This window comes from Catharus ustulatus, chromosome Z (assembly GCF_009819885.2).
Source record: "Catharus ustulatus isolate bCatUst1 chromosome Z, bCatUst1.pri.v2, whole genome shotgun sequence".
Taxonomy (NCBI): Eukaryota; Metazoa; Chordata; class Aves; order Passeriformes; family Turdidae; genus Catharus; species Catharus ustulatus.
Window position 1 is genome coordinate 1935234 of NC_046262.2, and position 13308 is coordinate 1948541.

Sequence of the window (13308 nt, forward strand, 5' to 3'; positions counted from 1 at the left end):
GTTTATGTAGATAACCACACCTCCTCTCTTTGTCACTGACACCCTCCTCTTGTGCTCATCCTATTATTTGACCTGACTGACTTAATCTGGACTGTTTGGCTGGGTTTGATAAGCCTTGTGTGCCTTGACAGCTTTCTTCAGAGAACCATTTTCTTCAGCAGCAGGGCAGACTGACATCTGGCAGCTTTGTACCCCAGTCCTGTCTCAGTACTTGATCTGCAAGAGAACTTGGTGGTCACGAAGGTGCAGGGTGGCCTTTGGGAGCTGCGTGTTCCAGTTCAGGTTCTGGATGGGCTGAGCTGCATTATCTGCACTTCTGGCAGCATTTAAGCTCCACTACAAATTTTTTGTCCCCACCTGAGTGTTCATTTCCAGCTGTGTGGTGCTCAGCCTCTGACCCTAAACTATTAATAGTACTAGGTGGAGTAAATCTTCTGTGTTTGAGCAGACACTAGACATGGAAAGTAATCTGTGCCAAAGAGCCTAGATTAACAACTGGAAATGGGAGTCGTGGGTTGGATTGGAAATGTGTATTCACCTTTTGCCACAGCTGTGGGCTTAACTGCAGCTGATGATTTGGACAAGGGTGGAGTCCCCATTATACAATGACTGCTGTAAAAATCTTCAAAATGGGCATAATTTTTTTGTTTATATTTTGTACTAGTGACGATTTCCCTTAATCGTCCTTCTAAATTCTCACTTAAATTCTGTCAAGTCTATATTTAGCGCACAGAATGAATCAAAGATAAAATTCTCTGAGTTCATTTTAATTTAATCAACTGACTTAATCTAGTTTCCTCTCACTAGTTTCCTTCTGATCTCACCATATTGCAGTACATCTCAGATGATGCTTGTTATAATTTTATTTTATTTCCTAAGCAAAGGGGTTTTATCTTTAAATTTCTGCTGTTTGGTAATAATGTAGTTAAAGATGTTTAACCCCTGGAAGTTTCAGAGACAATTCTAAGGTGATTGTAGAGATAGTTACTTCAAACACTTCCACTAAAGAGACACAGGTTTTGCCTGTAATGTGTAGGAAAAGACATTTGCCCAGTTCAAAGAAAATTATTCCCTGAAAGGCAGTTGGTTAACTTGTTATCTGAATTACAAAGAACATTTTGAATGGAGAAGAGGAAAATGCATATTCTCCTGGGTTTTGAAGATATTTCTAAGGAATTAGACACAGTTTCTGGTATCAGAACGCTTCAAAGTTGGTACTGAATTTACTTTGGTCTGTGAAATTCTGTCTTTAAAGAAAGCTAGTTAAAAGAATAGATGATATTTTTAATAGAGCTTAGAAGTATTAATGGTAATAAACTTGTGCAGTGTACTATGTTAATATAGTTGTAAAATGAATCAAATAAACTCTTGTGTGTTGAAGAAATTCATATTTGGTGACTGAACTGAAAAAAAGGTGTGGGAGAGTATCTGATTTGATGGTTATCCTACATAAAGGCAGCTCACATTTTTTGTGGAAATCAAGGGATGTTTTTTTTTTCATTTGTAATTCTACAAAATGTGAAAGCTGTTGATCACAGTTGCAAAATTGTTACTCATTGTAGTGACAGCATCTTGTCTCAAATGGAGCAATCAAGCATTCTGGTATTTATATAACATGTTTGAGCAATTGACTGACATACAAAAGAAGATACATTTTACATACCAATAAGGCAGGTAATGTGTTTGAAGTCCTACTTGAAGGAAAAAGGGACAGCAAAATGACATTCAGATTCAATGTTCAGGTAGGTGTAACAGAGCTCATGAAGATGTCATGACAAAATGCACAAGACTTAAATCTTACAGAAGTTTCCCTAGTCATTTTACAAATTGGTGGATTTTTCTTTTTTAATAGAAACACCTCCTCCAGGATATATTAGTGAAGATGGAGAAACAAGTGACCAGCAGCTGAACCAAAGCATGGATACAGGTAACATTTATTTTTCATTACTTTCAAGGCTTTGTATTACTAGCTGTGTTCCCTCTGCATAGGAGCATGAATTCAGTCCAAAAGGTGGTGGCAGTTTTCCTCTGTAAAACCTGGTGGTTTATGCCTAAAATACCTCTTTCAGTCTTTAATGAACAAAACAACTTTTTGCCAGGGAAATGCTTTTAGAACACTCTGCGACATATTAAGTATATTACATTTGTTCTGTAACAGAAGTATACAAGTCCAATTAAGACTTCACCAGAAACCCTTAAAATAGATTTTAATAGTTAATTGGTTTCAACCATTCCCTGGTAAACAGGTTTGTTGGAGCGCAATGTCTGTTGGCCTAAACAACCTACAGACAGTCTGTATCCTGAGAACCTGTCTCTAACTCTGACAAACTTACCACTTCTTCCGTGTTTCAAATTAATTCTTGTGTGGAAGGCTCTGTGGCAAAAGTAGCAGCATTTATGCCTGTGTATGTAAGGGTTTCTAGATAATGTGGCTGACCTTAGACTTGGACAAAGCACAGTTAATGTGCTGGGCAAGAACCTCCTGCTGTGTTTTGGCAGACTTGAGTGTGCTTGGTTAGCTAATGTTAGCAACCATTTTCAGTAAGTTGGAATCAGCTGCACCAGTTTCTGTAAGAACTGAAATATTTTCCCACTATGTGACAATAAATACCTTAAGAACAACCTGACATCAGCAGCCACTGATGTTTCTGAGAATGTTTCTGAGAAAACCTTCCTGTATTTTACCACCTTGTGTGCAAATTGTGTTGGAGAAGAGTTCGTGTTTTTCTGAATGTATAAATTCCTCCTTCTGGGAAAGAATGATTTCCTCAATGAGGAAATCCAGCTTACTCTTTTCTGGCGATCATAGAATCATAAATTATAGAATGGTTTGGGATAAAAGGGACCTTAGAGACCGTCTCTTTCCACCAGGGACACCTTCCACTACCCCATGTTGCTCCCAGCCCTGTCCAGCCTGGCCTTGGACACTTCCAGGTATGGGGCAGTCACAGCTTCTCTGGGAAACCTGTGCCAGGGCCTCATCGTCCTCAGCATAAAGATTTTTTTTCCCAATATCTAATCTAAATCTCTCGTCTTTCAGTTTGAAGCCTTTCCCTCTTGTCCTGTCAATACCTGCTCTTCTAAACAGTCCCTTTCCAACTTTCTTGAAGATTCCCTTCAGATACTGGAAGATCTTTTCTGAGATAAACCTTTTCCTTTGAGAATAGAGAGGCGATGTCTTTCTTGTCTCATCCTCTCTGCCTTACCTGCTCTTTTACTGAATTTGGGAAGTCACCTTCTCACTGGAGAAGTGCATAAATAATGTTGAGAGTGTGCACAAAGTGGCAGAGTTCTGCCAAATATAAGTTAATTGAGTCTTTACAGGGAGGGGTGGGTACCCAGAGGTCTGGAAAATTGAATGAAATCCTAATTCAGAGTAAGTGTGTGATATTCCAAAAAACTGAGGTTTCTTACTCTGAAAAACTTCACTGTAAACCCGATTTAGATAATGGTTATGCCTACTGATCTAACAAAAAACATTTGCTCTGAAACCTGTCTGTCTTGCTTCAACAGGATCTCCAGCAGAGCTGTCTCCTAGTACTCTCTCTCCAGTTAATCACAGCCTGGGTAAGCTGGAAATACTTACAATTATTTCTCCATGTGTAGTGACTCTTCATTATATATGTAATTACTTTAAAAGTGAAAATGTGCTGTAAGAAATTAAGAGCTATATTAGGAGGTGACTGTTGGGTTGGCTTCCTGGTGTTAAAATGTAATGGGGCTGGGTTAATCACTTGTTAAAAATTACTCTATTTCTGTACCTGTTGAGTTCGTAGCAGAGAAAGAGTGTTATCTCTATGTGTGCAGGAATAGCATTTATAAAATGAATAGTTTAAAAGGGTATTTGCCTGTCCATAATGGTGCCCAGACTTGCTGTCTCCCTTGTGTGTGTGTTCTGCTGCTCTTCTCATGTACTGTTTCACCTGTAACCACAGCACAGTTGTTGCTCCCGCATTAGTAGCCCACCTGCTTTGACCCAGTGCCATTGCTGTGTGTCTGTGTAAGTGCCTCAGGAAGATCAGATTGCCATGGGTTTGTTTAAGAAATGGTGACAGGATGTGACAGGAAAATGCAGGACGCTGAGTAAGTAATTAGGGTAGGTAAAAAGGGGAAGCAGTGAAGAAAAAACCTGAAAGTACATAGGGAAGATACTCTAGTAGGGGACAATAAAGTTGCTTAGAACTACCTTTAGATAAAGAGACAACGTAATACAAGAGAACATGATTTTCATATTATTTTTTTTCCTTTTTGTTGTTCAGTGTTTGATAGTTTAATCTTTTCTTTAATGCTGCCAAAATGTTTGCAAGCTACAGAAAAGGCAACAGGAGTGTCTCAACGTCTGGCGCTCAGAGCACCATTAGCTTAATCATTGTGCCGAGCAAAATGCAAGTACTGAACTAAATGAGCTGTGGTCAGATTAGATCACCCCTTCTTCCCCTCCTCCTTCCCTTGTGTGGAAGATTGAATTCCATTCTATTTACTGAAGTAGGTAAAAAGGACAGCAAGCAAAATATAGTTCGAGTAGTTTGAGGAGACTACTGCTGTCACTTCTGGGAGAGACAAATAGCAGGATAGATCGATCTACTTTCAGCCTCAAAATCTGTGTTAAGCTTGGTTTTTAAAATTTTTTTTTAGACTTGCAACCAGTTACTTACTCGGAGCCTGCGTTTTGGTGTTCAATAGCATATTATGAATTGAATCAAAGAGTGGGAGAAACCTTCCATGCGTCTCAGCCTTCCCTGACTGTAGATGGCTTTACAGATCCATCAAATTCAGAGCGATTTTGTCTAGGTCTGCTTTCCAATGTAAACAGAAATGCTACAGTGGAAATGACGAGGCGACATATAGGTAAAGATCTCTGATCTTTTAACTGTTTAATTTCATTTTGTCGGTTAAGTTATCTGGAATGGATTTGTGTTGGGTTGCTTTCACCCTTGTGCAGCCAACCATCAGCCAGCCATATCTCTCAGGGCTTGTCAGTGACAGTTTGGTCTCTGTGGCTGAGAACAGAAGTGAAAAGACAGAGTCACTGCTTCTGAAATTAGGGAGAAAAGTAGCAGCTTCTGCCACTGAAACCAGTTTGAATTGGGAAAAGATGTAGTGATGGCTGGAGCTGAAAGGAGCTGCCTTTCCTCACTCAGTAGCTGGTGGCAGCTGCAGTCACACAGCTGTCAGGCTGAGGGCAGCACAGCAGGAAACCACTACTGTGTGGCACTCCTGTATTCACATTGCTGTTCTTGCCTTCTGGAAAATGATGGCACACCAAAGCATCCCAGGGGACAGATTCATGGCTCCCAGGCTCCTCAATGGGCCACTCTGCCCTGGGCAGCATTTATATTCTAATTTCTTGTAGTTGAAATTTAGGCTTTAATTGCAAAATATTCTTGTGTTGCTTTAATTTATTATAGTTGATAAAATGCAGAATGGACACTGAAAGGATGAAATTCTGAATTCTTTTCTGAAATGGGAAAAGCTGCTATTGAGAACCCATTGTTTTGACATGATTAAGATTTTCTTTGTAATGGTTAGTCAAGAATGTTGTTCTCCTCAATGCAGTGTCTTGACTTCAGGTTCTTCAGTAAACTACCTTCATTATTTTTTTTTTCTGGATACCTCCGTTAGCAACATTTATGAGATTTTTTTTGGTTGTTTTTACTTGCAGTAAAATTTCAGCTTCTTCTGTAGAACTGACTCTTCTTATACCAAGTCCAAATGCCAAATCCAAATGCTTGTCTGATAAAATTTTAGGTGTGCAGAAATCCAGTCTGTGCCTTTGCTGATTGTTCAAAATGATCAGTGATGAGGAAAAACAAAAATCTCATGAACTCTTAGTCTTTAATAGAGGAGCTCACATTTTTGTTTGAAAAATTGTTTTAATGAAAAAGGCGAATGGAAACTATGGCCTATAAAGTATCTGTTAATTATAAATAGTTTTCTCTGGGAGATCAATTGCATGTTATTTACTTTCTGCTAGAAATAAACAATGCAAATTTGTTTTCCACTCAGAGACAGAGCAAAATAACAATTTAAAGGTGGAAAATTGAGATTTTTTTTTTTTTAATAATAGGGCTAAATGAAGTCATATTGTTTTTGTTAAAGCAGTACAGGGGTATGCAGTGGGTTGTGAAATAACGTGAGTGCATGTAAGCAGAGTGTTGCAGTGGTAATCTTGTGTTTTCTCTTTTGGCCATGGTGGTCTATGCTGCTTCACATACAGTGCTTTAATATTAGCACAAGTTTTAATTCTGTTTTTATGAACACTACTTCTGAGCTTGGACTTGGGGACAAGCCATAATATGACTGGAAAAGACTCTTTCACTTTTGACCAAAAATTATTCTGCTTTTCCTTGTACATTTGTGGGAGAAAAATGCAATTTAATTGTGTTCTGCTCCTGCTACAGCTGTCAGCACAGCAGTGAGGTCCTGTAGATAAATTGATTTCTGTTTCTGTTGTAAAGAAAAACCTTTGCCTTCTTTGCTTGTGTCATACCATAACTAGAGTTCCTTTGGGTTTTACTGCAGGCAGGGGAGTGCGTCTGTATTACATTGGCGGAGAAGTTTTTGCCGAGTGCCTGAGTGATAGCGCGATCTTCGTTCAGAGCCCCAACTGTAATCAAAGATATGGCTGGCATCCTGCAACTGTCTGCAAAATTCCGCCAGGTCAGTAGCCTACCAGAGGTCTCGTGAGAAAATACCCAGTGGAGGTATTCACTACATGACATTTGCTTTCCTCTTTTGTAATTCCTTCGTACATTCAGGCTGTTGTGTAGCAAATGCAAACGTATTCACTGACTCTACCTTTTTGGCTTTTTATAGGATGCAATCTAAAAATCTTTAATAACCAAGAATTTGCTGCTCTTCTGGCTCAATCTGTGAATCAGGGCTTTGAAGCAGTTTATCAGCTTACTAGAATGTGTACCATAAGAATGAGCTTTGTTAAAGGATGGGGGGCTGAATACAGGTAAGAAAAGAAAACCCTTTGTTCTTAAATTTAGAGTTAATAGTTTTTGTTCTTTCACTAGCATATCATTTGTCTGGCTCAAAAGCCATATATACACACTTCTTGCTGCTATTGTGGGTATGCAAATTGAACCCATATTTTCCATTTTTTCCCCCTCAGCAATGGAACTGCTAAGTTATAAAGTCCATAAACTGATTTTGGTGTTGCGTTGAAGCCAACTGTTGAGCAAGGAATGTCGTCAAAGTTCCATTCTCTTGCTCAGTCCTGCTGGCTTGCATGTTGTGGTGAAATCTGCGCTATCATCTTGAAGTTTCACAGTTTGTGCTGTGAGATTCTTTGCTGTTTGTTAGACTTGCAGTCATTCTGGTCTCTGTCCTGTTCTGCATATAGCATGAGTACGTGGGGTGCAGGATGGGGTTGGTGGTGCCCAATGGAGAGACTTGCAGAGCGTTTTGCAGAATGAAATAGCTGGAGAAGCATGCATCTAAGGGATGGCAAGTATTTTGGAACTTGCAGTGGAAAAAGCTTTGCAGGAGTAAGATGATTGTGTTTGTGTAGTGAAACTTCTAAAAACAGTTCTTTGAGTGGAAATTAAAAAGCATTCTATCTGCTTTTGAATAGATTCCAATTGTGTTCTCTATTAGCACTAAAAGCTGTAGTTGAGGACAGTGTCTGTTTTTAATGCAGATTATGGAAATTCAAGAAGAAAAGGAATTGACTTCTAATAGAGCAGTTCTAAAGATTTTATTATTTTGGAGAGCTAGAACTGTGGTTTTATACAATTCTCTTAAACCTCTCTAGAAACTGTCCACTGAAAGAATGAAGTCTGACATGTCAATACCCTAATGCAATTCTTAATGATTTTTTAAAAATCTGTATAATTTCTGAAGTTGAATAATGATGTGTATGCTCCACTTGGGTTGATTCCTTTATCTTCTCTTGAAGTACATACATGTAAATGGCAGTGTCAGTATGTGGGGGAGGTTTCTCAGCTAAATGAAGCCAATTTTATAATAGTCTAATGAGATGAAATGAGAAATTTGAGTAATGGAATAAATTGGTACCTCTTTGTTAGGAAGAGGCACATTAGAAAAAAATCTGGCTCAGGTTTAAAGAGCTATTGGATTTGGCTCTGAAGGAGTATGTATACACTTAGGCATAATTAAATACAACATTCAAATCTGAGCAGAAGAAAGGCTTAATCAGTCAGATTACATAGAGGCATCTTGAAGTGAACAGAACATGAGTGCTGGTTTAAAACTGTGGGGAGGCTTTTGTTAAAGTCACTTCTGAGTGGGGAGAATGTTGGTGGTTGGTCTATAAACTGTAAACCATAGGACTGAAAAAGCTGCAGTGGTAGCACTGCCAAAATAGCACAAAAACTGGTTATTGACTCATGCCTGAACTCATTTCTTTGCACCTCTCTTTAAGATGATGCTAATAAATTACTGATACACACAGCTTGTAAATATGCTGCAGTTGGGATTAAAGCAAGAAGAGGTGGCTCCAATGACACAACCTCGAATTTAAAGTAATGTAGTCTGACTTGTCAAAATCGACCAGGAAACACTGTAAACTCCATCACTCTTGTTAAACCATATATGCTTCATTATTATGTGAAAAAAACCATTTCTCATAGAACAGGCTTAGGCAAAGGCAAAGCTTTACTTGCATTTCAGGCATAGGTGCATAAATGTTCCGGTGTGGTAAGGTGATACTTTTATAGGCTTGGTAGACAAAATACCTAACAAAACTTTTTGCTTTGTTACATGTTTACCCAAGTTGGTGATGGTAGAAGTTCAGATCACCAGTCAAATGCTGATGTTTGCACAGGAACTATCCAGGTTTGGGATCATCTTCTAAAAGAAAACTCAGCAGAGGTCTTAGTGATCTTTGAATTGGAACCCTTCTTCTGAAGAAGCTGAGTTTTTAGCTTTAAGATGGTTGCTCAGTGACTGTCACTATTTTATCAGTTTTTACCAGCCTGGTACAAAGGAAGCATTGTTCAACAGAACCAGTTGTAAAATTCTAAGGAAGTGTGTTGTGAAACACATTTGTAGGGGAGTTGACAGTGGCGGAATAATGAATTTCCTTCTTTGGGAGAGGATTCAAGAGTAAATGGAGCTATATTTCCTGTGGTTTAGGTTTGTTTTTCTGTTGTATCACTTTGTTCTGGCATAGGCATTCGGGGCTAAGATAACTGTTTTGTAGAGTGCTGAAAGAGCACAGACCCCAGCTGCTGTCTTCTCCTAGAAAATGTGAAATTTTTGAAATCAATCTTCTCTGTCTTAATCTTTCTGCCTTTTCAGTTCCTCTGTTTATATAAACAGATTTCCTTAAAGCAAAGGGCTGCAGTGCTGACAGTAAAACTGAAGGAGCTTGGTTTATGTCTGACTAATCTACTGCCTTTGAATCTTGGGATAGCTGGAATTACTAGGAAAAACTGGCTTAGCAACCATAGTCTTGCCAATCTAGTTAGGGAAAACTCCCATGCCTGGAGTGGGTACAGTGAAATGGATTTCTCAGGCAAAGTTTCTTTTGTCCAATACTGATTTCTTTACTTTGCAGATGAGAAGGAAGGTGTTTGAATAATAGGTCTCTGAAACAAAGGTACATGGGAGAGAGAATGAGGCTTTTATGGTTGTCAGTCCTTCAGCTTTACTGAGAATTGCTCTACAGTGTTTCAATAAAAGCTTCTACTTTGGAAAATTATAGGCAAGTTAGTACAGAAGACAAGGGAGATGCAATTTCTACTTCACTTGTTTGTGTGGGGATGTTATGATATAAGACACATGTAGAAGTTTAAGATTACAGGAAATCAGAGATATAGTTTGGTATTCCTTTGAGATACCATCAGTTAGCAGAGTATAACCACACACCGTGTTTTGATACAGTGTTTCTGACAACATCTACCAATTTCCTTGTACATTTATCATGTCATTTGCTCCAAAAAGCCAGAGCTTATGATCACCATAGCATTGTGCTGTTTGGCCACGCTGACAGCACAGAGCCAAGGGTTTGTATTCCATATTTCTCAGTAGCTGTCTGCAAAATTCAAATCCAGTTATGGATGCAGACACTTGGAAGGTTGAGATACAGCTGCACACAGTTGTTTGTAGTGTGAACACTGCATCAGTTGGATAACCTTCACCTTTGAATTTCTTTTTAGAACTAAGGCTCTTGATGTGGCACTTGAAGGAAATACTATTATTCTCCAGGGTGAAATATTCTTGATATATTCTGGACAAGCATGTCATTATTGATGTGTCTTACATATGTGAAGTGCTGTGGAATTCTGGGGCTTTTTTTTTGTGGACAACGTTTAGCAACAGTTATGATAACGATTGATTGCAGATTTTTATATCTGTGTACTAGATATGGATGGAAATGCAGAATTTTGTGACAACTGAACCTTTCTGGCTGCAGTGGGTTGACCCTGGCTGGATTCCAGGCAACCACCAAAGCAGCTCTCGTTCCTGTCCACAGCTGGACAGGGGAGAGAAAATGGAACAAAAGGGTCATGAGACAAGGACTATGAGAGACCCTCACCAAATCCCATTGTGGGAAAAACAGGCTTGAATCAGTTATTGTATGAATTTATTGCCAACACAACCAGAGTAAGATAATGAGAAGTAAAATAAGTACTAAAAAGACCTTCCCCCCATACCAGCTCTACCTTCTCCCCCAGCTGCAAAAGGAGGTAGGAATGTGTCATGGTCAGTTCTTCACACGTTGTTCCTGCCAGTGCTCAGGGAGAAGATTGGAATCCTTCCCCTGCTCTGTGGGGTCCCTCCCGCAGGAAACAGTTTTACATGAACTTCTCCAGTGTGAGTCCATCCCATGGGTAACAATTCCCCATGAACTTCTGCAGTGTGGGTCACCCTTCCCCAGGGTGCAGTCCTACAAGGACAGACAGCTCCAGCATGGGTCCCCATGGGGTCACAAGTCCTACCAGGACACCTGCCCCTGCATGGGCTCCTGTTCCCACACATCAGCACATCCCTGCCAGGACCCTGTTCCAGCACAGGCTTCCCACGGGATCATAGCCTCTGTCAGGCACCCCCCTGCTCTGGTGTGGGCTCCTCCAGGGGCTGCAGGTGCATCTCTGCATCCCTGTGCCCCCCATGGGCTGCAGGGGAATCTCACCTCTGGCACCTGGAGCAGCTCCTGCCTCTCCTTCTCCACTGCCCTTGGTGTCTGCAGAGTTGTTCCTCTCACATGTTCTCACCCCACTCTTCTGTGGCAGTTACTACTAGGCAGCAACCTCATTTTTTTTCTTTAATCTGTTATCCCAGAGACATCACCATTCGTAACTGGCTCAGCCTTGACCATCTCTGGAGCTGTCAAAGGATACCTCTGCCTGACATGGAGGAAGCTTCTGGCAGAAGCCTCCCCTGCTGCCAAAACCTGGTGACACCAGCCCAGAGCAGTGACTTCTCCCTATTCTTTGTTTTCTAGGCGGCAGACGGTAACAAGCACTCCTTGCTGGATTGAGCTTCACCTGAACGGGCCTCTACAGTGGCTGGACAAAGTATTGACTCAGATGGGCTCCCCTTCAGTTCGCTGCTCCAGCATGTCCTAAAACTCTCCTCTGTCACCAGTGGGCTAAAAACAGAGTCCAGTCAACAGACTTAATATAACAGCTCGTCTGTCGTAGTATTTGTGTGTGGTCCCCATGAACTGTTTACTATCTAAAAAGGTTTTTTAAAAAGAAAAAAAAAAAGAAAAAGAAAAAAAAAAGAAAAGAAAAAAGAAAAAACAGCACTTGAGGTCTCATCAGTTAAAGCACCTTGTGGATTCTGTTTCCTATACTCTGATTCTAGATGAAAATTTAGTGTATAGAAAAGCCTTCTTCAGAAAGAAGGGACAGTTCTAAAGACTCTTTAATGGTGTTTTTTATTGGGTATATAATTGAGTGTCCTAATGGTTATCAATAACATGAATAGCTAAGTATATATACAGATAATGTATCATGATCTCAAATATCACAGTATTGTGCTGTTCTACATTTTAGTTCCCATAAGTAGTCATTTTGGTTTTGATTGGGGCAAGTATCTCAAACTTCCAACACTTTGCTCCCTTATTCTTTTATATATTTTTTAATATAAGCAGGTTTTCAAGTTGTCCTAAACATAAAAGGCTTTCCTTATAGAAAAGATGAATTTTTTGCTGCGTTCTTAAAGAGAAAAGTCCCTCCATTGGAAGGGAAGGAAATGTCTTGAGATTCATCTGTGAAGTCTTAAGACACTTTATATACTTAATGGGGCCTAAAATGAATTCATATTATAAATTCTGAGTGTCCATCACACTAGCAGTCTACAGTAAATTCATGAATACAAACCGCACTGAGCATAAGCCACATCTCTGAGTGTTGGCAAATATTTCGTTCTTTGTCCATAAATAAGCTGCACCTGAATATAAGCCTCTCTCTCGTTCGCAGCGAGGACCCGCGTGCAACAAAGTTGCCAAATACTAACAGAACCACGGCATGGCGGGGGGTTTACTGGTTCAGCTAAGGCTGTGCAGGCTCAACCTGCTAGGGGCTGCTGACGGGGCCAGGTGGCCCAGCCCGGCGCTGCCGCTCAGGGCCGGCCGCCGCCTCTGGGTTCGCTCGGCCCGGCCCCGCTCCCGCCGCGGTGCTGGCTGGGCACGGAGAGAGCGCCCCGCTCCCGCCACGGCTGCGGAGGGCAGGGGCAGAGCCCCCCTGCTCCTCCCTGAGCCGCGGCAATGGCGACGCCGGGCCCCCCCGTCTCTCCCCCGGGCTGCAGCAGAGGAGGGAAGGAGAGAGCTCTCCTGCCTTTCTCCCCGCCCCCCGTGCTGCCTGCAGGCAGCCAGGGCAACAGAGTAACATTTTGTAACAATCGCGAAATGCCGGCTTTTACTGGCAGGTGCTTGGCTCGGTGCCCTGGCTGGCACGTCTGGGGTTGTAAATGTCAGAAAATTATTCACATATTAGCCGCACTTCCGGGTTTCCACCAAAATTTTTGTCAAATCGCTGCGGCTTGTATTCGTGAAATTACTGTACTTTTTAAAACCCATCTGAGTTGATGCATCTGATGCCAGCAGGTATTGCTGGCAGTGGTGTAATTTGGGACTATTCTTGTACCTTGAATCATTGAAATGAGTGGTTTTTCTCATGGACTGAGAATTTACCATGGCTTTGGATATTGGATTAAGTGCACAAGGTTATTGGCTTACCCCTTACATCTGTATTTTTTTTCATTAAGTCTTACCCTTATCATCTGTATTTTTTCCATTTTTTCTTATGTCACTAAAAATAATGGGGTTTAGTTTTTGGAACCGTATATCTTGAAAAATCATTTCCCGGGGTAAGCTAGACTCTTTTT

The 13308-nt window shown here is 40.7% G+C and overlaps 1 protein-coding gene across 3 annotated transcripts in view; it reads left to right on the forward strand.

The window, feature by feature from the left end:
- SMAD2 (SMAD family member 2) overlaps window positions 1-11824 on the forward strand; it is a 47819-nt gene extending 35995 nt beyond the window's left edge. For all 3 annotated transcript variants that reach the window (XM_033085842.1, XM_033085844.1, XM_033085843.1), the window contains 6 exons: window positions 1853-1927; window positions 3514-3567; window positions 4636-4848; window positions 6523-6660; window positions 6817-6961; window positions 11420-11824. In XM_033085842.1, coding sequence (XP_032941733.1) covers window positions 1853-1927; window positions 3514-3567; window positions 4636-4848; window positions 6523-6660; window positions 6817-6961; window positions 11420-11543 — 749 coding nt within the window. In that variant the 3' untranslated portion in view covers window positions 11544-11824. The remainder of the gene's footprint in view (window positions 1-1852; window positions 1928-3513; window positions 3568-4635; window positions 4849-6522; window positions 6661-6816; window positions 6962-11419) is intronic.
- Window positions 11825-13308: the final 1484 nt, after the last annotated feature.